This window comes from Anoplolepis gracilipes, chromosome 4 (assembly GCF_047496725.1).
Source record: "Anoplolepis gracilipes chromosome 4, ASM4749672v1, whole genome shotgun sequence".
Taxonomy (NCBI): Eukaryota; Metazoa; Arthropoda; class Insecta; order Hymenoptera; family Formicidae; genus Anoplolepis; species Anoplolepis gracilipes.
The window spans coordinates 4,823,525-4,847,533 of NC_132973.1; the positions used below are offsets into that span (position 1 = coordinate 4,823,525).

The window sequence follows — 24,009 nt, forward strand, 5'->3', positions numbered from 1 at the left end:
TCAGATCTTGTCAAATGTTATCTTTCATATTTGAAGAATTGTTTAATTTAATAAATTATTAGCATTTGATGATATAATATAGTTTTTTTAATAAGATTTAGTAAGAAAATTGTGAAAGATACAAAATGAAATTTGTGAAAAGTATGCAAATGTGTATCGTCTAAAAATCATCGTGTTTATTTTAATTTATTTTTTTTTTTTTAATTTTTGATCGGCGCAGAAGCTGTCACAAATTCGAGTTATATCTGTCGCTAAATATGTCCCTCACACTTTCCACCCTCTGCTCTCAAGTAGCAAACAGGACTATGACCGAGTAGGCGAGGCGTCCACTTAGCGCTAATGCCCCTTTTATTGGTCAAGATTTCAGTCAGAAGATGAGTACGCGCTTGTACCTCAGGTCGCTACCACATATCAGTCATTCGGTAAAATTAAACCATCATATTAATTGCCATCTATTCGACACATATATATTAAATTGTTGTGATTTTTACGATACATCTATTTTAAAAAATCATGCTTTTTCAATAAAATCGTACTTGACAGTGAGTTGTAGATTTTATTTTTTATATTAAAAGTAGAAGACTTGAATTACATATACACACATATATGTATATATATATATATATATATATATATATATATATATATATATATATATAATTGTTAATTTTTATTATTCGCTTAGGGACCATCTGTTTTTTTTCCTTGTAAAACATAATTCATATTTAAAGCTAACACGGAATACGAAAACCTTTTTTTTATGCACGCTGAAGAGAACGAATAGAGCAAAGCCGTACAAAAAAATGGAAAAAAGAAAGAAAGAATCGCGAAACGTATAACGTATCGAACTGCATGTTGAAGTCGCCGGGAGCGAGCTCGAAAAAAAATTCACGCGGAATAACTCGAGGCAGAAAAAGCGAACAAAAAAAATTTCCATAAAAATGCGCAACCGCACGTATAATCCGGATGAAGCTTAGTATCGTGCGAATGGATGTAGCGCCCACTGGAATGGTTGAAAGGACTGGAAATTGGCAGATATAGAGATGATGACAATCGTATAAAGCGAGACTGAAATTCACGATTTGGAAATCGCATAGCATTAACTTTAAATCATATATCTGTTAAAATAAAGATCGCATTTCCTATATCATATTTTTTGTAAATTATAAGTAAAATTATTTTCATATACATTTTACAAAATCTATAGAAAATCTAATAAATTTAAATTTACGCAGAGAATATATTTGAAAACTGATTAGAAAAAAATTATAAGAATTATAGAATTATATTTGTACAAATTGATAAAAATGAAATGATCAAGATTTTTCTTTACGTTTGTTAAATTATATTTTAATTGATCATATAAAAATATGAAAAAAAATAAATAGAGATGGTCAATGATTAAAAGTAGAATTATGTAGAAGGTGTTTATTACAAAATATTTTAAGTAATGTGTGTATATATATATTTTTTTTTATATTTATATTTATATTCACACATGTATATTAGTATATATGCAGTTTGGAAGATGATACATTATAAAATATTTATTCTGGAAGAGCCTTTGCAGACCTCTGTTTTAATTACTTATGTTTATGTTTTGTGAATTTGTGTACTAATAACTTTTAATGTGCACCAGTGTGCATTAATGCACCAACCAAATGCGCTATTTATAAACATAGTAAAATTGTTTTCACAACATTTAATATTGCCAAATTTAAAAAGAAAAAAAAAACGTTCTCTTATTCATTTCTTGGCTGCAACACTTTGTAAATCATTCGCTATATGCGAGACCATAGTATCCTGTAGTATGTACAATAAACTAATGCTTAGTTTTAAAAAACGCACATATGTACTCCGTTTGCAAATAAGAGATTATTTTTACAGTTAAACAGTTAAAACAAAAAATAAAGCATGTTGCAGACTTTCAAAAAGAAACGAAACTGGAAAGTTGTAATGTTAATATAGGCTGTAACCTTATATTCATACTATACATTTGTGAAACAATCGAGCTAACAAGAGCTGTCATCTAGTTGTATCTTAAACTTACATTTAACAAGTAAATATAAAATATATTATAGGAGATCGAGATTTTTCTTTTTGCAAATGTTTCTTTAGATTATGACTTAATGTATGTAGCATCAATAAAAATTAGATCACAATGGTACAATTTTTCGCAAAAAGCGAATTAGGCATTTTCATTGGCCGGCCTTTTCTTATTCTGAAATACACAAGATGCATAAGTGCAATATTGTATATTCATATATGTATAAAACTACATGGTATATTAAATTGCTGTCTTACAGTTTGCTTAGATGTTTTCAAGTCTGCACTGGATGTACGTGTTTTAGATCTTTCTTGCTCCAATTGAGCATGTAAAGAAGTTACTTCGGATGTTAACTCGTCCCGTATTTCTTGCAATTTTGCTACTTCAGCTAATACAGATGCTTTATCTTTCACTAAAAGGAAAAAATAATTTCAAATATATAACATATGTATATATATTCTTATAGTATCGACAATGTATATCATTTGCTCTATAAAAATGCAGTACTTACTTTCGCCATGTGACAATATTTGATATAGTTTTTTATTTCTTTCCTTAACTTGTGTTAACTCTTCCTTTAGCGTGTGTAATTCGGTTCTCAATTGGCCGATTATTTCATCACGTTTTTCAATCTCTACTCTTAATTGTGCCGACGTTATATCGTCATCGATTTTATTTAATCTAGCTTTCAGCATATCCTTTTCTTTTCCCTTTGTTATTTCTTCTTTCGTTTCCTTCTCTACCCTCTCGAAAAACTCTGCGTCAATTTCTACAAAAATCAGAAAAATTATCACTTAAATATTTTTTATTTCTTTTTATGCCATATTTTTATACTACATTTATACTATATTTTTTCTATCCATTTTCAAATTATTTAATTCATTACTTTATCATAAATCATCACCTTTTGATTTATTGTCTACAACTTCACTTGGTTCAATTGGTGCTGTTACTGGACTTGATGTCAGACTATTGAATTCTATTAGAGACATAGTCGCCTTTTTTGACTTTTTACCAGACTTTTTAATCTGTTCTTGTTCTTTTTCATTCTTTGCTGTGCTGACTAATTGTTCTTCGTATGCTAATTTTGACAGCAAGATGGCTTGGTGTAATTCCTGTTCAAATGCTTCCTCGATAGCCTTAACAATCACATGATATACAAGATAAAATTATAAATAATTGCAAAATATTATAAATAAAATTAAAACTATAATTATGGATATTAAATTATTTTAATATTAAAAATTAAAATTCAAAATTTATGCACCTTTTATCATTTTTTTAAATGCAACTCGATAATTTAATAAAATTACTAAAAATTTATTAATAAATAAAAAACAAATGCTTTCTAAAATACTTATTTAAGTATCATAAGTTTTTGCAATTAAAAAATAAACTATTAAATAAATAAATCTTACATATACAATTCCATCAAAGATTATATTTTACCATCGTATCTTTTTGCTTCCACTGTTCCCACTGCTGATCATCATTATTAATTTTCTTCTTCTTTCCCTAAAACCAAAAAGAAATATAAAACTCATCCAGTTGGCAAAAAACAAAAAAAAAAAAAAAATTAAATTTGAAATATTCAGATTTCCCGCCATGACATCACATCCGGCTAACGTTTCACCGGTTAATTAAAAACATAAACTCAACAACAATGGACGCATGGATCGTACTTTGTTCTGTTTTTTTTTGTTTGCTTGTTGCTGCTGTTGCTGCGGTTGGGACTGTTGCTGCTGCTTCGACTTGTCGCCTTTGCTTTTTGCATTAGTCTTACTCGTCGTCGCGCTCTTCTGAGTCTTCTTCGGTTTGAAATCGTCGTCCTCGAGACTAAGGACGGCGAATCGCGATGGCATGGCGGTCGCCATTTTTCCGTCTGACAGCTAACGAGAACGCACGTCGACGCAGGTTGACAGCGACGTCGCGAATGGTACACGTCAATTTGATGTCAGGGCGGAGGCGAGCTCGGCGAGCAAAATTGGCGAAATCAAGCAGCGAATCTCAGATGAATCGAAAACAACCCCCGTCCCTGTAATCGCGGTGATCGCGGTAATAAAAACCGGCGGGGCAACCGGAAAACGGAACGCGCGCCGAGAAAAATTGGCGCTGCCGAATACGTCGACGACGTATCACCGGAAGCGAACTGCGACGCCAGCGCCACGTCGCGGCGATCAACGGTGTCGCGCCACCCGGCGACACAGGCCGGCCAATTGCACCGGGATGAAAAATGATACATATATATTTTCGAGCGAATTCGCGCCATCGCGAAATGCGTACGAACTCTGACCTATGACTATATAAATATAGATTGAAAGTTACCGTATCGATGTTTTGTTGTAAAAAATTATCACAAATCAAGAAAAAACTAAAGAAAATTACAATTTTTGTATTTCTCTTATCTTTTATATGTATATATAATTATGAATATTGAATTATATTAATATCAAAGTTAGAATTAAGATTAATTATATTAAAATTATATTAAAAGTAAATTCTTTTAAATTTATGCAATTTTTATCATTTTTTGAGTATATATATATATATACTTGTAAAACTTATATTAATGACTTGTTAACTTGCCAAATCTCTAAAAGTTTATTATTAATTTTAAAACATTTATTCAAACATTACAAATTTTTGCAACAAAATTAAAAAATAATACAGGGTGATTCAGAACGAATGTAAGAAACTTTGGCAGGTCATTTTGAATCCGAATAAAAAAAATAACATATATTAGATCTCAATATATATTTTACATGTAATTAAAGAATTTGTAAAATTTTGCTGCTATTATATATATATAGTGTAAAATAATATGCTTGGTGAAAAATAGTTTTTGAAAAACAAAAACTATTGAATATTGAGTGTGGAGAGTAGGACCTAAATTATAACATTTTTTTAATAATCTCTCGAAAAATTTGTCAAAGTTTGTTACACACTCGTTCTGAATCATTTTGTGTATATTATTAGAAAATGAAACAAATGTTATTTTCAACAAAAATTAGCGATATAAAATTCAAATACCATCTGGCTAAAAATTCTTGCATAATAAAAAAATCTTGTAGATTATGAGAAATAAAATATAATAGCAAGATAAAATAGAAAATAATTAATATCATGTGTATTAGATATAGATAATACATAATAATAAACGATTCACATACACACACGTAAAAATTCTTTTTCGCGAGAAAAAAATTTTTTAATGTACATGTCTAAATTCAACAATCTTGAAAGTGCATAAATATATAACCTGCATTTTTATTTAATGAATAAAAATTAGTTATATAATATTATTATTATGTTTTCAGGCGCATATTAAAATGTGAATTTTATAATCAACGAACATGCAATATATCATATAATTTATTTATAAACACACTCACTTTGCAGCCTCCAATTGGATGAAAGTTAAACGTCTTTCTCCTTATCAAATGTTTACCTTTTCGTCACAGAACTTATATCAGTTTCATTATTGCCGCGCATCATCAACGGATGCATATATAAGAAATGCAATGATCTTCTGTTCCACAGCATATGTGTTCTTCCGTCTATTTCAAATGACGTATCAATTTTATCTAGAAAGAGAGGAAACAAAAATATTATAGAAAAGTGCAGATGTAAAAAGTGCAGATGAGTGAAACAACAGACTCATTATCATATACGTATATACATATATATTTTATATATTATTATGTATACATATCGGATGTTAATCAATATCTAAATACATTCTTGCATCTGTACGAGATAAAAGCACGTTTTATAATCAGCTGTCACATATTTCGCTCCAAATTAATCAACGATTCGATTTATAAAAATTTTCTGGAGGAATAGCATATCGTCTCGCACACCCTGCGGAACCTGCAAGTCCAGTCAAACTCGAAACGCGCGCGCACGTGACTCGCGGCGCAGTTGGCAGGTCTGCGACAACACGTTCGAGACAGAGAGGGAGGTACTCGGTCTACACATTCAGACATTCGGACGTCGCATCTATCCACCGTGCGGGGCCCCGTTGCAAGTCGGGTAACTGAGACCATGTACTACGTATGTTGTGTTGCGCGAGCGACGTAGCGCGCCTTCTGAACTACGTTGCCTTCGTCAGAATTTCGGCGTAGCCTGAATTCAGCTGGCGCCTGTTTTTCCCTTGGTGGTTGCATGCGCGCGGAATCGCGCGTCGAGGCGTTATTTCTGGCGGCCTCCTAGTGCTACGTGCCGAGAGTCCGAACAAGGTGCCGCGAGAACGAACGAGTGAGCGCGAGGGAGAGGGGGACAAAGGGAGGGAGGGAGAGAGAGAGAGAAAGAGCCAGTAGCGCGCGCGCGCGCGCCTTCCACCGTTGCGTTCCTGGGACGACGCTCGCGTTAATTTTCGACGCACTGTGTACACACATATATATATATATATACACACACACACACACACACACAGTGAACGTGCCTGTATATATTCGCGTTAAATCGGCGGGAACGAATCACGACGGATTTTTGCGGACGACCAGGAATCTGCATGAACCGAAGACGGACAGGATTTGTCACGCGACTCGCGGGCTAAGATGCCCGACATAGCTGCTGTTGGATGTAGAAACGTTTGCACCGAGACACGTAACCCCGAGTGCGTTTCTGCTTTTCCACGAGAACGTCGAGAGAGATCTACTATCCGAAGCTAAGCTCTAGCCTTGTCTCCTTGTAGCTACGAAGGAGTATGCTGAGTACTCCAGAAGAAGATTTGTTTGAAAGACAGTTGCTGTGTGTTTTGCAGATGCGAGAGAACGTTTTGAGGGATGTACAGTAACAGTTTCTGGTGACTGTAAGTGTATTTTGATATTGTACATTGACTATGGAGAGAATCTATGCATATAATGTGCTCGATGATTCTTGTATTTAGACACTGTGAAAGTAAAGAAATAACTATGAAAACATAAAAGAGTATAATTTTAAAGTGCAATTTGTACATCTTATCAAATGCTGTAATTTCGCATTTATTTACATATATACATTTTTGTATGTAGTTGTAAAGGCATCTTGTTTTTTTCTCAATAAGTTATATATTAAGACCATAATATAATCCTAGAAACTTTTTTGTCATGTAGCATATATTGATCCTGGGCGATATTGCTGATATTTCTATAAGAATAGAATTTATAAGAAATTGTTTGGTATTTACCAATGTTGATTTTATGAGAGAACTCGATCAAATATTAAGCCAAGATGTGTGAGCAAACGGAAATCGACTATCTGGATGGAGATGTTGTTTGGGTTAAACTGGGGGCATGCTGGTGGCCTGGCCAAGTTACTGGATTGAATAATTTGCCAGAAGATATACAAATAGAATTTAAAAAGAAGCCGATCATTGCTGCTGTGAAATTTTTTCAAGAGGATACCTAGTAAGTAACAGAAATCTCAACTTTAGCGTATATCATTAAATAAATTATTGAAAGTAGTAACTTAAACTTAAATAATTAATTTTTTTAGTGAATTTGTAAAGAACTATCAACAGATCTACAAGTACAATTGTACGCTCAAAGATGAATTTATTAGAAAGGGTTTAGGTAAGCATCATAACATTTTTTTCTCTTGAATATATTAATTTGATTGTCTAAGCAGACTACCTTCTTCAGTAATTTCTTCATAAATTAAGTTTCATTAAATTTTATTTAATAGATAAATATAGGAGCAAAAGTAAAGATGGTAGCAGTTATATGGACAAGTTCCCAGGCGATGTAGAGACAGCGGAAAAGTTAACGGGAGGAGATCCCGACATATTGAACCAAGGAAAATTCTCTCCAGAAGAAAAGCCGGATATTTCTGCTCTGTTCGGCGAGAAGAAGATTCCGAAAAAGAAGCGTGAAGATGGACACAGACGAAGCGATGGCGCGGACATAAAAAAGATCACACACCCGCGCTTCTTGCGAGGTGAAAGCGATCATGAAGTTCGCATTCGTCAGCAGCCCACCAGTTTACCATCGACTCCGACTAATACAGGCTCCCCAGTGTATCGTTGTCATTTCTGTAATTTTACTTCCTCGCGCGTTAATGTGATCATATGTCACATAAAATGTCATCGATCTGGCGAATCGCCGCCGCCGCGATCGAGGGTGAAAACATATTCTCAATCGCGCAGTAGAATTTCCGATACGAGTACACCGAAACGCAAATATGTAAGAAAAGATAAGAGCCAATCGAGCAAAAAGAAGAGTGAGAGTAGCTTGGAATCAGGTAAACGAAGACATTCGAAACAGAATGAGAAAGCCAGTAAGAAGAAGAAGACCGATCCAGAGTTACGTGAAAAACTGTTAGCCGATTGGGAGGATGAATCAGATGAAGAAACAATTAATGCTCTGAATAGCAGTTCACCTATGAAGAATCAATCAAGTGTCGACGATAAAGAATACAATGAGAGTGCTGCAGAGAATAATGACATTATAGCGGAAACAGAGAAATTACTTAAAGACACTGAAGAATTATCATCAATACAAATGATACAACGATTGAGTAATTTTGATAAAAAATCCGAGTCTGAAACAGACATTAAAATTAGCAGTGTGTCCAATGAAACATCCAATAAATCGCCAAAAAAGGACGTTTCAAGTTCTGACAGTGAAAGCAAAAATGTCTCTGACAAAGATGACAAGAAATCGCGGTTATCGTGTTTCGATTTTGATGAGGATGATTTGAGTGAACCTTCTATACCCGTACGAAAAATTCCAAGAGTATTTGGTGAAAAAAATTTATCTTTGAAAAAAGAAATTATCAAGGAATTTGCAATGAGTCAAGCTTTGAAAAATGAAATGAAGAGAGAAGCCGAAATATCTGAACTAGGTAAAAATATGGAATTAAAAGCTGATGAAATAATGGAAATAATACAAGGAAGTGACAATCAACAAGATAAGAAAGAAACCAAAGCGAATGAAAAGCTCGATGAGAATATACAAGATGAAACAGAAGTAAGACAACCTGAAGATAAAGAGAAAAACAAGAATATTCAATCAAAAAATGATCAAGAGAAGTCTAATATTAACACCTCTGAGGCTGCACTGGAGATTGTAGAAGTAGTTGAAGACAGAGATAATAATGAACATTCTCCAAAGCATAGTGGAAAGAAATCTAAAATTATCACACCAACAAAAGATGTACCAACAAAAAGTAATGAAACATTGGAGAAAAAGAGTGAAACATTAGATGTGAAACATAACAATGACAAATTGCTTCAGTCTGAGAAAGCTGATTCAGAGGACACGATCGTAGAATCTAATGATAACACGTTTATGAAAGAAGCGGACGATACTTTATCGGAACGATTTACTACGGAAACGGAAGATGAAACCGTGTCCGAATCTGCAGAGACTATGCCTGAACAAAGCGAAAATTCAGACATTGATCTATTGGATCGGGATCAAAGTGTTGATGATAGTCTCTCAAGTAATCGTATTGGTCAGACATTAGTCAAAAGGGGAAGAGGGCGACCACGGAAAAATGCGAGAATGGCTAATAAAAGTGCTACAGACAAAAGTCCGAAAGCAAAAATCAGTAAGGGAAGCAAGAGATTTCGTTTGAACGAAAAAATCGAAATCGAACGAAAGACTTCAGATTCTGATACAGATCGATCATACAGCGGTAGAAGACGTAAACCGAATAAGAAATATTTAGAATCCGATATATATGTTCAAGATCCTGATGATTACAAAGCGTTCAAGACAGATGAGAGTCAATCTGAAAGTGAAACTAAAGTTTCCGAGAGAATTATAACTAAATCTAGAAGAGGCAGACGTCCAAAAAACGCTGACAAGAAGAGCAGCGGACTCGTCACCCAAAGGGATAAGGAAGAAATAGAAGTATCAGATCAAACATCAGCTGTTGCTGAAAACAGTACCAACGTCTCATCAATCGATATAAAACACGAAATTTTTGATAGCGTCTCTAAAAAAGAAACATCCGAAGAAGGAAAGTCTGAAGAGATAAAATGCGATGTACTCGAAGAACGAATAAAAGCAGCTTTGAATGAAACAGCTGTCACAAAACTTGATATAGATATCTCTTCGGAAGATGTAAAAATGACTGCAGTGTTGACTGCAAATAAAATGGAAGGAATAGAACTTGATTCGGATAAAATTGTCGAGAACTTATCAGAAGTGAAAGAAAAGATAAATTTATTACAGCCAAATAAAGATATTGAGAAGAATCTTAAGGATCAGAAGGAGCCTTCAAATCTAGAGCAAACTGAAGATGTCATCGATAAAATTGAAACGCAGCAAGATGTTTCAAAAACAAGTGTGGATATGTTACCGCCAAAAAAGTCTCAAATGAAAAAATTTGAGTCATCGCAAGTAGATCTTTTTGATACAGATGTGGAGGTTAACAAAACTGTAGCGACTGAACTTGAGTCTGAAAATAAGATTGAAATCGAACTTGAACGTCCGTCTGAATCTCAGAATGATGTTAAAGAAAAAGTAAATGAAGAGGATGAAATAGTGATAAAAGCAACAGTAAGTAAAATGACGGATGAAATCGCAAAAATTTTGGACACCAAAAGAGAAGAGCAGGGAACTCTGAAAAATTCTGAAGTACAGGAAAAATTAAATAAATTAAATGAAAAGGAACATGAGACAGAAGTATTGCAAAAATCAGAAGATGTTAATCAGTTTGAATTAAAACCACTGGAAAAGTCATTTGCTGCATCCAAACCAGATGTTGCGGAAAATACACCAAAGAGTCCAACCAAAACGATAACTGAGCAACAATTAACTCCCAAGAAATCTCCTATGCAAACAAGATATAAAGGTAAATTCACTCCAGAAACAGGTAAAGGAAAAAAAGACAAAGATTTGTTTTTGGAAGAAAGGCCAGCCAATACATTCCAGGAAGCTTTCTTGAAGACTTTACAAATCGATAAGAAGAAGATCATTATTGAAAGTACTGAGTCACCTAAAGGCAAGAAGGAAAAGAAGGCTACCAAGAAGAAAACTGAAGAAGTTAAAGTAAATATTGTTGCTCTACCTGTACAAAGTACAAAAATTGACGAACCGAATAAAGTTTTAGGAATTTCTGAAAATATTTCAATTGAAGAAAATGTATCAAATGTATCGGTTGTGAGTAATTTGGAAAATATCGAAGTAGTTATCGAGGAAAAGATGGCAATTGAAAACAAAATTAAAGACAGTAGTTTCGGAACTACTGATACTCTGCTTGGCTCATCGCCCAACGAATTTGTTATTATGTCTAAAACATCTGTTTCCGAAGATAATGCTAAAACTGTCTCTGATGTTAAAAAATTGGGCGAAATCCCGAAAACTTCATCTGTATCTACATCTTCTCTGTTATCCGATATCAGTGTACCAGTAAAAAAGCGCGAAATGCCGCGAATAATAGAAAATGTTGCCTTGACTGAACCAGTGCAAATTTTGAAATCGAACAAACTATCACAGAAGAGTATAAAACATAAATTGGAAATGGATGTCATGAAGAAAAGCGATCAAAAGGGTGGACCCAAGGCGAAGATAATGAAGATAGAAACTTTACCTTCGAATAGTAAGTTAAAAACTATAAAGTCCAATCTGACCAGTCCGCAAATGTCTCTGACTAAGAAGCTACAAGTTTTAAAGACAGAGGAGACAGGTGCATTTTTAGAGACGCAGAACAAGGAACAAGGCAGCGCGCCCACGACACAAACTATCGTAACCGTACCGGTGACAGAGAAGTATATACAACAGAGCTCGCAAAGTCTGGCGGAAATGGAGCTGGATATCAATTCAATGCCATTTGTCCTCAGCGAAGATGTGTTAACGCCCGAGAGCATTGAACAGATGCCCGTCGTGATATCTTCCATCATACCTGCTTCCAGTTCGATTCCAGCAACACTTTCTTTTACTCCGACCACGCAGATAATATCACCCACTAAACAGACTCAATTTAAGATTGCGAACGAGACCACTACAGCCGAGACGTCGCCAACGAAGAAGAAGAGTGGCATGCCGGCGATATTGAAAAAAGAAAGCAAAGCGAAACCGACCATCACAAGCGTTAAAACACTGGTACCACCGCTCACTGGCGGTGTAAAGGGTTTGAAGTTTCAGAACGCTCAATCAACCGGCAAAGCACCGTCTCTCTTGACACAGAAAGGTAAATACGTCGTCGTACAGACGGCGGGCGCTCAACAATTGCGTTACAGCGTTCAAGGCAAATCCGGTACTCAACAGAAGATTACCATTCCGACCACCGGCAAAGCAGCAGGCAACGCACAAGTGATTCAACAAGGTAACAAAGTCGTCATACTGACGTCAGGTCAGTCCAAAATGGTACCGTTAAATATTTCTAAGACTCTGAGCGGCAAGAGAATCGTGACGAGCAAGGGCCAGATATTATGTCCGATCAGTCCGCAGAGTAGTATAATCACTTCGAAAATTATTGCGCCGAAAGCTGACACCGCTGTCGCTGGTTCACCCACCACATCAAAACTAGCCACTGGTAGTCATAAGATTATTAATACGCAGGGCATAATCACTTCCAAAGGTGTACTCACTCCAATTTCAGGTACTATTGCAAAAACGGCGTTATTAGGCACATTACCCCAGGGAATTCTCACCAAGGGTGGTATTTATACTCCAATTAGTGCCTCGACTTTGAGTGGGAAGACTATTATTGGCTCAAAGACTTTAATTGCGAAGGGCGGCGCGACTCTCTTATCTCCGCAAACTCAAAATCTAAGCGGCTCGAAAGCGATTTTAACACCGGTATCTCAAGCTCTCGCTGGTAAAACTATATTAAATCCGCAGGCCATCGTCAGCAGCAAAGGTACTATCCTGACGCCGATAACTGGCCAACAGGTGAAGGCCATTGCTGCCAAAAGTCCGGTCAAAGGCGGCAAAGTACAGTATCAATCGGTGCAACAAAAGGTACAGCTACCTATATTGCAAAAGTCATCAAAGGTGCCGATATCGGCTGCAGGCTCGCAGGCGAAATCATCCGGAAAATCACCAGCTGGTACTTTGATTCTGCCAAATACAGGGACACAGGCTCAAAAGAGCACGTCGCATGGTAAGAAAGGCAGTAAACAAGCAGTAGTGAAACCAGGCGCTGCCACTATTAACATTGCTTCGTCAAGCGGCGGCCAGCAGACAGTAAACATGGTTCCGCAGCAAGTGCAGTCAAAAATGAAGACCACAACCGTGCAAAAAGTTATTATTCCGAAAACTGGTCGCCAGACGAAATCTCAGCAGAAATTTATCGTTCAGAAAATGCAGGAACCAGCTGTAACGACGATGCAGAGTATCCATACGAAACAGACAATCGCCGCAACGACAGCTAACGTGCCGATCGCTGCTAAAACGGTCGCCCAATCGAAACAGACAACCCTCGCGACTCCTCCGAAGTCCTCCACGAAATCTCACGCCTCAAGTAAGGCGCAGAAGAATCTGCTGAATATCGCTATGAATTCGGTAAGCACTGTCACGACGAACGCAAATATCATTACAACTGTGGCGTTACCTCCGCTGGAGCCGATCAGCGATAGAGAGAAGAAGGTCAAGACAGATGTTCAGCTTCCGGATATCATTCAAAAAGAACAAAGTAAAATTGAGAAACTTCAAACCGAGAAGAGCAGCGGCGATGCGACCGAAAAAACTGAAGAACCGAAAGTGGCCGCGCAACCACAAATCATGGCCCTGCCGACAGAAAGCAGTGATGGTACACAAACATACGTGTTAGTTACGATTGATGAACAAGGTCAGATACAGCCACTCGATAATAATACTCTTATGTCATTGGAGGGAACCACGCAGAATCCTGACGGCACAAGAACCCTATATATAGATCCTAGTTCTTTGGGAGAAGCTGGAACCTTGGATAACATTGTTCTCCAATTCGACAACGGTGTTTTGCCGAATATTCAGACCAATGTGACGGAGGCTAGTCAAACGACAATTATAACTGAAAGTTTCCCCCCGTCGGAGGTCATACAGACGTCGAATCAAGACATACTGGCGGCTGCTCTCGCTAACACGGATTTCCAACAAGAGATCAACCTGCCAGAGAATCAAGCATCTGGCAGCGTCATGACCCAGACCGGTTTGACTCAGACGAGTCTTATCAATCAGACGATATTACAGTCGACCATTATACCACCGACGGAACCGATATCATCGCCATCGGTATTGGAAACTTCATTGACTCTGAACCAGCCGATCATGACGCCGCTAGAAGTACCAAGCAACCTGCCAATTCAGTCGACGGACTCGACCTCCACATCGGTAGTATCCACTATCCCGTCCTCTCTCGAGCTACCAATCACTATTACGAATCCCAGCATCTCCTACATATCTGCTACGGGTGAGTCGCAAATTCAGATTCCCGGCAACTCGATGCCGGACATTGGCGAGATTATCGAGGGCTCGGCAGCGGTGGCAGCGAGCAGCGGAAATATTGATTGCGCGAAGATTCCCGCGAGCACTCAATACTTGGTCATCCCACATCTGGAGAATAACATCACGGCCGCAGAGACGCAAAATATACAGAACACCGAGATCACGATCACGCCATCGGTCTCGTACACGGTTACCATGCCGAGCAGTATAGTCTTAGAGAATCCACAGATACAAACAACTCCATCGATGCCGATCATCGATGACACGTATGCGGACAATTCACAATTCGCCGAACAAACGTTCGTGGATGTACCGGTCTCGGAGATGCTGGTCTCCAAGGCGCCAACAGTTTCCGTGGAACATGTGCCATTGGACGACATCGCGGAAACATCAGAAATGATCATATCCACACATCAAGTTTCAGCTTCTTCGCAGAAATCGGTTACATCGATCGACAAGTCCAAGAGTTTTGACAAAAAACAGATCGCGACGATGCAGGAAGTATATTCTTCTCAGGAAGTTCCTATCACGGAAGAGTTGATTCTACAGCAACCGGCTAAGGAAGATAGCGCCTCGAGTACGATGAAAATGGCGCGAGAAAAAAAAGGCGACAATAAGAAGAGTGATACATCGCTGACTAGTCTACCGATAATAGACGAAACCATCTCGGTTACATCCGAATCAAATTCTAGAATAGAGTCCATAGAACAGATTAGTTTTGAAGTGACTGATTCGAGCGAGCTTAAAGCCGAATCACATGAAGCGGATGCAGTAGGCAAGCTAAAGCAGCTAACGTTTTCCGAAGGTAAAACTGATTTGATAGATCAACAGGTAGCTGGTACGTCAAACCAAGAGACTCGAACAGCATCGCAAATTCTACCAGCCGAGTTGTTAAATGCCACGAACGACGTGACGCCTATGGAGGTGGACGAAGCGGTAGAATCAGAGTTGTATGCTGGTAGCACGAGTGACAAACGAGGCGCAGAAGATACTCAAAAGGATGAGCCGTCGTCGCAGGAAGAATCGGACAGGCGTCGTCTGCGCCAGAGCATGGAACTGCATTTCGAGGAAGAGGAGGTGGCGATCGCGGAAGCTAGTCAAGAGACGCCGTCGCAATCTCAATACGAGCAGTTCAACGTGTCCATCAGCAGTGACTCCGCGGATCTACCTAGTCAGTCCGCCGGCAAGCTGGAGAGCTCGTCGGGCGAGGCCACGCAATCGATCGCATACGAGTCAATGGAGACGGACGAGGAGACCGTCGTGACGGAACCGCCGACTCAATCCTTCGAACATTCAAAGATCAACGAGGCGTCTCAGTCGTACGAAGCTTCAGCGGAGGCCAACGTAAACGCACCGACGCAATCCTTCAACGAGATACAAAGCCAAGGGGAACGACCGATCGTCGACGAGGCAATCGATGATCAGAGTTTTCCCACGCAGAGTTACGAGGTCGACAAAGCAGAGAACATGACGGAAGACATGGAGACTGACGCCGAGATTAGTCAAGAGGGCAATATACCGTCGCAGTCCAACGACATCGGCGCCGACGGTATCGGCACGTCGTCCGTGTCGACGAACAATTCCGGATTGAATGAGGACGAGACGGCGAGCTCGTCCTACGTGCCGGAGACACCCGAGAACCAGGAGCGCGATCAGGATCAGGAGAGCGCGATAAGTACGTCGTCCTACGAAATTCCGCCGTGTGAGGAACTCAACATTGCCTCGTCCAGTGTAATACCAGATACGTCGGTGAGCGCGGAGCACGCCGGTATCCACGACAACGGCGTGCCGGAGATTCCGACCTCCTCGTCGTACAACTTGAATCCCGACATCACGTCGACTCACCATGTGGACTCCGTGCCAACTTCCAGCTACGACGACCAGGTAATAGTCGAGCAGAACGTGTCGACGTCATACGAGGTGCCGATCTCTATGCCCGGCCTGGAGGAGACCTGTTCGCAGAATTTCGTCACGGAAAGTGGCGATCATCGGAACGAGCCATCCAGCTATTACACCCATCACCAGGAAGTAACGGCGAGTTACTACGAGTCCGTTGACCAGGACGCAAATTCCCGACTGGAGGAGGATCCGCACGAGGAGCACGTCACAGCTGGCGGTTACTACGAGGGCAATCCACAGGAGGTGAGTCAAAGTTATTTCGCGCCGGCCGAGGAGGAGACGCCCAATTACACCAGCCATAGTATCTCGTCCGGCTACTACGATCCCAGCAGACCCGAAAGCGAGGCGAGCCAGAGCTACTACTCCACGGACGATCTGGACGGTAAGACGGAACAGTCGTCATCCTCATCGCCGAACATCGAGGCATCGCAGAGCTTTTATCAGGAGAGATCGGGCGAGCTGAGATTGAGGCAGCAGGGTGAGGCCACGCCGACTTATTCCGAAGGATATCCGGTGGACTACACGCTGGAAAACTCGCCGATCGAGAGGCACGACCTCGTGGAGAGCTCCGTGCCAGCCACCAGGCCTATGGACAGGTAATATACTGCGGGGGACAAGATAGTAACGAGGAAGAGTCCCCGCTTGAAATAGACTATCGGTCGCAGCTCGTCAACATACAGACTTTTTAGTCTACTTTCAAATGTAAATATTATAATATTAAGATAAAATTATTATGTATTAAGTAAGCGCTGACACTTTAAGATAAAATTTAGTATTAAGGTTTATCGTTAGGTAAAATTAGATCCTACGTACACAAACAAGTACGCCCATGCGTGCGTGTGTTTATGCGTGTTAAAATGAAAAACAAAAAAAATTGCGAATATGTGTAACTCGTTTTTAGAATTTTATCCGCTACGAAAGGATTATATATATATATATATATATTATATATATATATATATATATATACATATATATATATATATAATATATATATATATACATACACACACATACATATATGGTTTCATTATTGCGTTATATCGTTATATCTTGATTTTTACCGTCATCGACGTTTGATATGATGAACGAGGAAATGTATATATAATCACGTAAAAATTAAACCAACTATTTATACAGGATGTATTTTTTGTGTCACGTTTTCGAACGGTGGATAAAAAACACCTAGCTTAACATGTATTAAGTAAAAATATGTGAGACTAGATCTCTTTTATATCATTATTTGAGAAGGTGACAGGAACAACCTGTATATGTAAAGAATATATATTACTATTCTTTCTTTAGAATATAAAGATTATGTCAGAGAGATGGAGGACTTTCGCTTTCTCCATCAATATTTCTGTGTGTTTACGATGTAGTAGTAAGTGAAAATCGCAGGATTTTAACAAGATGTTAATAATCGACGAATAATAAAATCATAATTCAAGTGAAGTATTCGAAAAAAACCAAAAAGAAGGAGAAGAATTATAATCGACATCCCAAGATTTCACTGCTCTACTCCAATCGTATATAACGTAAGGGAGTTCATTTATAAAACACAGTACTAAGAGATAGAGAGAAAGAGAGCTCATGTAATTATATAAAAAAAAAAAAAAAAAAAAGAATAGAACCTGTAGTGAATCCAATGGTGCTTCTGGCAATACACTTGACTTTAACATTTATCGAAATTGACATTTTCTTTTGTTTTGGTATCCTTCTAGTAGTTTGTACTTTGAGTGCTGCCCAGTTTACTATACTGATGCAAAAGGCACAATATGTCTTATTATATATCAAACAATATACTTTGGCAGAGATGCGAGATATAAATGAGAACTTTCTCATTTGAAGACTTAACTTTTTCGCGGATAAGTTTACGCCTCGCTTTGCTCAATTATATATGCGAACAATGTAATAATTTTTTAAATTGTGTGCAAGGCTCTGAGCGAAACGAGGATCGGTCTCTATTATTAGCGATTTATGTTTTTAGTTTGTAGGATAAAAAGTTTACATAGACAACATATATATGGAAAATAAAAATGTTTATTATTTCATCTAATATAATGTGTATCTTATGTGTTAATGAGACAATTGATGTGTAAAAGGAACGCGTGTAGAAATTTTATTGCAGAAAATCTATCGTGTTTGAGATGCCTAAATTACCTTGGAATCTATATTGTCTTAAATAAAAAGATTTATTTCAGAGATGGAGCATTTTTAACGATAGGTGAAGTTTTTAATTATGCAGAGTAGACATGATTTCGAGGATATTTATCGTGCATTCCTCAAGCAAGACAGATTTATCACAAAATGTCGTAAAAAATATACTATATTCTTTATAACCTTTTGTGTTATTTCATGAATAAATCTGTTTTTATTTCACGTGGCGTTTTTTTTAATTATGGCCACGTATGTACATACATATTATACGTCGATATCGGAAGATGAAATAAATTTTTATGAATTATTGTATCACATTAATACAGATCAACTCTATATAATATCATAGAATATAAGAAGAACCTGAGAAATCTTCGGGGATGGACTGAATTGTTAATGTTCTATAATTTTTTTTTGGATATATATATATTAAAATTTGCATATACTTACAAATAGCATATAGTATTGTAAGATGAGAAAATATATATATGTAACTACATTTTTTCTATTAAAGAAAAATTTTCTGATACAAATGAGATATGTATGTATGCTACATGTATACAATGCTATGTTTTGACTTCATTAAATTCATAAATGACATAAAAAGTGATACTGAAGAATTAAAATAGTACTCTGCGTTTCACATATATAACAATCTAATATTTTCAACACTAACAATATAAATCTATTTACATTTATATTTCTATTGTGTGCACCACATACACGATTGTAATTAAGAATAAAATAAATATACGAGTATTTACATAACAGATTACATGTACAATGAATATATATTGTCGTTTCTATGCGATTAATAATCCTATTACCAATTAAATCATATTTCGTAGAGTAAAAAAAAAAAATAATAGTTACAATTAGAGGCACACTTTTATTAAAATTTTGATAAAGTAAGGCATGAAATATAATACTTTATAAATTATTTGTCTAAAGTTTAATAATAATTTTTTTCACATATTTAAGATATAATAATTATATACATTCAAGAATCGTTCTCTATCTCTATCTTTCTTTCTCTCTCTCTCTCTCTCTCATTAATAATATTGTCATCAAACTTGGCTGAAATAATATTAGGCAATAAAAGTGATAATTCTTATCAAATATTTATTGCCTAAAATACTCCCAAAATACAATAAATTATATTAACAAGTTATAAACATACTGTGGTCGTTTTATATACAATATAAAGCAATAAGTCGCGTTTCTATAGAAAAGAGGAACACAGTTTTACATGAATTCGCTGTACATTGGTGTATGTTTCGTCTCATTACTTTCTCCAATATTGCGCAAATTTATGGAGTTGCTCCACTAACACGGCCATCACTGCGGTGACAGACAGGTCCAGAAGATTATGCACGTAATGTACAGCCTCTTCATCGGTCAAATCCAATCGTAATTTGTCCTGGACTTTCTTCACGGCTTTGTCCGGTTCCAGAGCGATATCGGGAACGCTAGCATCCACCATTAGCGAGAATAGATTCAATATTAAATTGGCGTGCCTGCGTAAATGAAGGAACGCAGTGTAACATTGTTTCCGGAATTCGTGATAGTGTTCGGAACCGACGCCGCCCATAGCTTCAACCATCTCCTTACTAAGTTTCATCGGAGGAGGTAAAGGTTTCGGATCTCTACCCAAGATATAGCCAAAATCGATGTGAAAGAGTGTGCCTGTAAAGGAAAAAAAATACATATATTATACAAAGTAGAATTTTATATAAAGTTTTTTTATTTAAAAAATTATACCTGATGCTGTGAGAAGTAAATTATCCAAGTGACGATCGCCGACGCCTAATACGTATGTAATTATGCAATAGCCAGCTGAAATTTTGAATATTAATTAAATAACAATAAGTCATTCATTTTTTAAAAATAGATATATTTATATTCACCACAGCTGCGAACGTAAGTATCCATAACTTCAGGTACCACTCCGTAAGGTCCGGTTTCCGAAGGATGGTGTTTTCGAAAGAAATTTAATATTGATCCCTCATTAGCTAAAACCTCTGCGACCGTTGTGGATTCGATAAATTGTACAAAACCGTGTTTAGTACTTGTTGCAAGTACCCTGAAATAATTTAAAAAATCATGAAACGACTGCTTTATGTAAAATAATATGTATCTTTATGTAAAAAAATTTTACCTATATGGAGTCAATTTTAAATCTAAATTTTCTCTTCTTAATAATTTATCCATAAGTGCTATTGTTTGTAAAATTAATTGATCTTGTCGTAAATCGTCTCCGTGTTTAAAGATAGCTATGTATTCGGTATTATCTGTTGTCAAGAATGTAAGTTTTGATGGCATGAGTGCAGACTTAAAGAGACTTGCCCTGAATAAAATAATATAAAGTAAGTTTGAGTATAATATATATATATGTATAAATTAACATAAATAATAAATCGAATAATTTGAGTATGTACTTTTCTGGAATAATTCCTTTAATACAAATCTCGGGATCCAGTGGGAAAGGTATTGGCTCAAAATTCGAGAAATTAATCTTGAATGCTGGATCTGGATCCGTGAGTAATGTTCTCAATCTATCAGTCTTTTTCTTACGGTTTCCGCTTTCTCGCGCAACGGCTTTTACCAGAGATACCAACTGATCGATGAACACTTTTTGTCGTAAAAGAAACGCTCTTCTCTTTTGCCAAATGGTATTCCCTTGTGCTAACGTCATGGAAAACATTTTCATTACAGTGACGTACATTTCTCTGACTCGAGTATCTTGTTTGGCGCTTATCGCGGGATCAGTTTGATCCTCACATTCGATAGAGAGATACCAATAAAAGTAATTAGCTAGCATCGAGTTTTGACAAGCACGTGTAATTAAAAACGATGCTAGATCCATAAGCGGCTCTTGGCTCATTGATAACTGACTCTCCGATTCACTAGACTGCAAAGAAATATAATATATTACGTTGGATATGATATTAAAATAATAGAGAAATGTTTGATTGACAACTTACAGTTGTAACTGGAGTAGATGTGGAATCACTATTTCTTATGTCTTTATCTAATTTGTCAGTTTTTTCCATTTTCTCCAATCTTTCGCTTTTTTCCAATTTTTCGGTATTCCAACTTTTTGACTCCAATTTATCTTCCTTCTCCTTCAACATTTTTTGATAAGCAGCTTTAATACTTTCAAAATCTTCATATTTCAATGCTTGCACTAATTGCAGCAAGTACAACATTAAATCATCATCTGGGGCTTGATTGAGTCTGCTAATCGCGTATCTTCTAATGGCCGGATGAGTGAACGCGGGTCCCAATAACTCCAAGGCGTCCTCAGAATCTGGTGGTGCCCATAAAGCTAACATCTCCAAGGCTTGACGTTCCTCACCGGCGACTTTCCAATTAACGCATTTTACGAACTTGGTCAACGCTTTCTTCTGGTTAGACAAGTAAAATCTATATTTCCAAATTAAATCTTGTTCCTCGGTAGAAAGTGCAGTTGTCGATGGATATCCTAATATCGTATTTAAGGCGTCCCGCACCGTCGACGTAGGTTTTAATTCACGAGTGTTACCGCCACTGCGTAAACTACGAGCTAATTTATGATGTTTTGCCTCTACAAGATTCTCCTGGAAGAAAAATTAATTATTAATTTTTTTCTTTTATTTCAATATAACTTGAAGCATGATATTTTTTAAATAAAATCTTACTTGTAAAATCTCATAATCAGGAAGTGTTACAACGTCTGGTTGCAATCTATGTTGAAAAACTTCGTCACCATCTTTTTCATAGTACACAATTGAATACTAAAAGAAAAAATAATTATATATATATATATATATATATATATATATATATATATACACACTATTTTTTTATATACAAAAAGTACTTTAAATTAATTGTGCTTTATACCGGTACACCATCCATTGTGACTTCTGGAAATTCTATCATCAAATACAAGTATTCTGATGCTCTTTTCTCCCTCTCATTGATTAATTCGATCTCTCTGAAAGTTAACCTATCCAGCCAATCAATTTTATTTATTTGGCCATTTCTGTGTTTCTTAACTAGTTTAGCGAGTCTCTGCATTTGTTCTTTTCCATGATCTCTGGCTTTTCCTGGTGTACTGGTTGAAATACTGCCATCAGCTTCCACTCCAGGCCATACTCTAAGATCCAACATGCCTTGTCGATATACTCCATGCTTGCCAAATAGCGAAATAGTTGTGCCACCCACTGGAAGCTGTCTGCCAGGTCCTCCGCAGTCGTACAGAGTTATGCATAGCTGTGCATCGCGTGGCAGATCCGTATAAGAGATAGGTAGATACACCCACTGGTTCCAACTAAAGATATCACAATTAATGCTAACAATATGTAAAATTATAAATGCAACCTACTTCCAACGAGATGTGAAGTGCTTGTAGGCTGTATGTACAGGCAGAGCTAATGGTCTACCACCAGCCCATACTTGAAGAGATGCGGCTAAATCGCCACGAATCCCACCCGTCTCATACAAACCCGAGTACTTGAGTAGAGGATCGAGAAGCAACTCGTCATATTCAGGTCTGTGTCTCTTGCCTTCTAAGGTACCTCTGAAATAATAGAGCAATATTACGTGTCTAATAGACAAGTTAAACGCAAGGACGTCATCCTACAAATTACATGTGCAATTGGTATTAAAGACAACAACCAGACGGTCGGATACACCCATATTGTTGCATTAATTATTCTGATCCGATTATATTTCACACTGGTATAATTAATCTTTGCATCATACGGAAAGAATGTACTTTTATCGTCCGATAACCTGAGGTCGATCGAAAAGTGACGTAAAACGAATGTCGAAACTTACATCTTGACTTGTATCCTGGTATCTAATGAAGAACTGTACACGTAGAAAAATTTATCGCTCGTACTCTCCATCATGGTGATGTCAATTAATCAAAAACTCGACGCGAACCTGCCCCTTTCCATCACACTGTGCATCACATCCACAATACTGCCACAGTCTGTGATACTGTCGCAATTCGCGTTGGCAAGTGTGTAAACGCAAGTGTGTAAATAATACACAAGCGTATGCACATCATTCGTATGTCATTCATCAGAGGAGAAATCACGTGCAGGATAAATTTAGCCCGCCAAGATTGTACGAAGCAGCTGATCGTTGACATTACATTGCATCGAGATAAATTATTTTAAACGATACGATCTAAGGAGATTATTTCAACTGGTAGAATTGCAAAATTTCCCACAATATAATTCGTGCGTTCGTAATCTTATCTTTTCACGGGATACAAAGCAATGAAAAATTAATAACTCCTCTCCCAATATCAATGAAAATATTTCAAGTTAATCGCTGATTAAGTTAATTGGAATTTGATTAGAACGATCATAAATAATCTATATTTTTTTATCATACAAATGTTTAATATATACATTGAGATTCTCCTAAGATTTCGAGGAATTCTTTTTAATCACATCAATTATGCTATGGAAAAGTGTCAAACAAATTCGATGGAAATTTGAAAATCAACAAATATTCCCTTTGATGCTAATTTATTTTACTGCGATA

At 37.0% G+C, this 24,009-nt stretch overlaps 3 protein-coding genes across 3 annotated transcripts; 1 reads left to right on the forward strand and 2 right to left on the reverse strand.

The window, feature by feature from the left end:
* Window positions 1-1,413: 1,413 nt before the first annotated feature.
* On the reverse strand, window positions 1,414-4,339 carry LOC140665455 (G kinase-anchoring protein 1-A). Its single transcript, XM_072891608.1, has 6 exons — window positions 3,730-4,339; window positions 3,497-3,562; window positions 2,952-3,186; window positions 2,559-2,816; window positions 2,305-2,459; window positions 1,414-2,221 (listed from the first exon to the last, which is right to left on the reverse strand). The coding sequence occupies exons 1-6, from the start codon at window positions 3,919-3,921 to the stop codon at window positions 2,189-2,191; spliced, it is 939 nt and encodes a 312-aa protein (XP_072747709.1). The 5' UTR covers window positions 3,922-4,339; the 3' UTR covers window positions 1,414-2,188.
* A 2,011-nt stretch (window positions 4,340-6,350) lies between these two features.
* LOC140665453 (uncharacterized) lies at window positions 6,351-18,687 on the forward strand. The gene is made up of 4 exons (XM_072891606.1): window positions 6,351-6,860; window positions 7,144-7,437; window positions 7,526-7,602; window positions 7,715-18,687. Exons 2-4 carry the CDS (start codon window positions 7,262-7,264, stop codon window positions 16,906-16,908), a joined length of 9,447 nt encoding a protein of 3,148 aa, XP_072747707.1. The 5' UTR covers window positions 6,351-6,860; window positions 7,144-7,261; the 3' UTR covers window positions 16,909-18,687.
* Window positions 18,688-19,345: 658 nt separating this feature from the next.
* On the reverse strand, window positions 19,346-23,953 carry Pi3k59f (phosphatidylinositol 3-kinase 59F). Its single transcript, XM_072891607.1, has 10 exons — window positions 23,290-23,953; window positions 22,835-23,029; window positions 22,351-22,780; window positions 22,146-22,241; window positions 21,450-22,064; window positions 20,904-21,376; window positions 20,624-20,812; window positions 20,373-20,548; window positions 20,227-20,301; window positions 19,346-20,151 (listed from the first exon to the last, which is right to left on the reverse strand). Exons 1-10 carry the CDS (start codon window positions 23,361-23,363, stop codon window positions 19,751-19,753), a joined length of 2,724 nt encoding a protein of 907 aa, XP_072747708.1. The 5' UTR covers window positions 23,364-23,953; the 3' UTR covers window positions 19,346-19,750.
* Window positions 23,954-24,009: the final 56 nt, after the last annotated feature.